General features: G+C 63.5%; 1 protein-coding gene across 1 annotated transcript in view; it reads right to left on the reverse strand.

The window, feature by feature from the left end:
- The window catches only part of LOC105551415 (chromosome unknown open reading frame, human C1orf167), a 42,450-nt gene that overhangs the window by 33,361 nt on the left and 7,785 nt on the right, over nt 1-1,304 (reverse strand). Inside the window, 1 exon segment of the mRNA XM_011996638.1 lies at nt 8-782. Coding sequence (XP_011852028.1) covers nt 8-782 — 775 coding nt within the window.

Below are 1,304 nucleotides of genomic sequence, written 5' to 3' on the forward strand. Positions count from 1 at the left end.
GAGAGGCTGGTGGGCGGAGAGTGGCTGACCACCGCTGGTCCAGAGGTCCTGCTGCACAGCACGGGGGGATTCCTGGGGTGCCTGGCACCTGAGTCTGGCTGCCTCCTGCGCCAGGCAACGTACAGAGGCCAGCAGCTGCTGGATGGCAGCATGGGATGGGGCCCGAGTCTGGTTCTGACTGGGGATAGCCAGGTCCTCCAGGGTGAGAGGCTCCCCCACCAGCCTGGACCTCCAGCTCCGCAGGCCACCCCGGAATCTGAGGCCTGGCCGTGTGTGCCCATCAAGAGGGGCAAAGGCTTCAGTGGGCCTGAAGTCCCCGCTAGGGGTGCCTGGGGCCGGCAGCCTGGACTGCCTCAGACAGGGAGATGGGCGAGCCAGTGGCTCCTGGGATAGGAGACAACCCCAGGGCAGCTTGTGGGGCCCAAAGCTCCCCCCAGGCTCTGGGCAGAGGTGGGGGCTGCTGGTCTCCCTGCTGCTCAGGTTGCTCTGCTGAATGGCAAACTCTCGAGCCTTCCCTTGGCACCTCCGGGCTGGAGGCTGCAGGTTGCTCTGTTGCCAGACGCTTGAATTTACCAGTCGGCCAGTTGTGTCCTTCAGGGCTAGGCCCAGGCGGGGACCAGGGCTGGCCAGGTTGGTCTGGACTCGGCAGGGCTCCTGGTCTAGCACCGCCCCTGGGGAGGGTGTGGCAGCACGCCCTCCCCTCTCCACCTGGCACCCGGGCACCCACTGGTCATGTCTACTGCTCAGGCTGATGCCCAGGCTCCTCCGGAATCTTCGTTGCTCTAAAGAGAGGAGAGACAGTCATGCCTTGGGGGAGGACTTGGGTGGCCGGCACTCAGGTGGGACAGGTGGAGCTGTCCAGGCCTCAGAGCCAGGGAGGGGACGGGGCCCTAGCAGCGGGAGGGAGCTAAGACTTCCAGGGTCTGCTGCCAGCTCTGTCTCCCTGGGTGAAGTGATGGGCAGTCCCTGGGGCTCTTGGAGTGGGGGGTTCTTGGAGCTGGACAGAGGGAAGCAGAGAGATATTTAGGAGGTAGTTGAGGGGGTCCCAGGAGAGAGATGATGGTGGCTGGGATCGGGGGTAGCAGGTGGGTAAAGAGAAGATTCAGACAAGCTTCAGAGGTGCAGCCAGCAGGCTTGGGGGAGTCAGGTAAAGGGGAAAAAAGAAAGAATCAAGGGGGACTCCTTGATTTCTGGCCTGAGCAAAGAGGTGGTGGGGGCAGTGGTCTGGGGTGAAAGCAAGACCCCATAGAGCAGCAGGTAAAGGTGAGCTGCTCTGGGAACACGGAGAAGGGCCTTGGAGGCCC

This window comes from Mandrillus leucophaeus, unplaced genomic scaffold, assembly GCF_000951045.1.
Source record: "Mandrillus leucophaeus isolate KB7577 unplaced genomic scaffold, Mleu.le_1.0 Scaffold52, whole genome shotgun sequence".
Taxonomy (NCBI): domain Eukaryota; kingdom Metazoa; phylum Chordata; class Mammalia; order Primates; family Cercopithecidae; genus Mandrillus; species Mandrillus leucophaeus.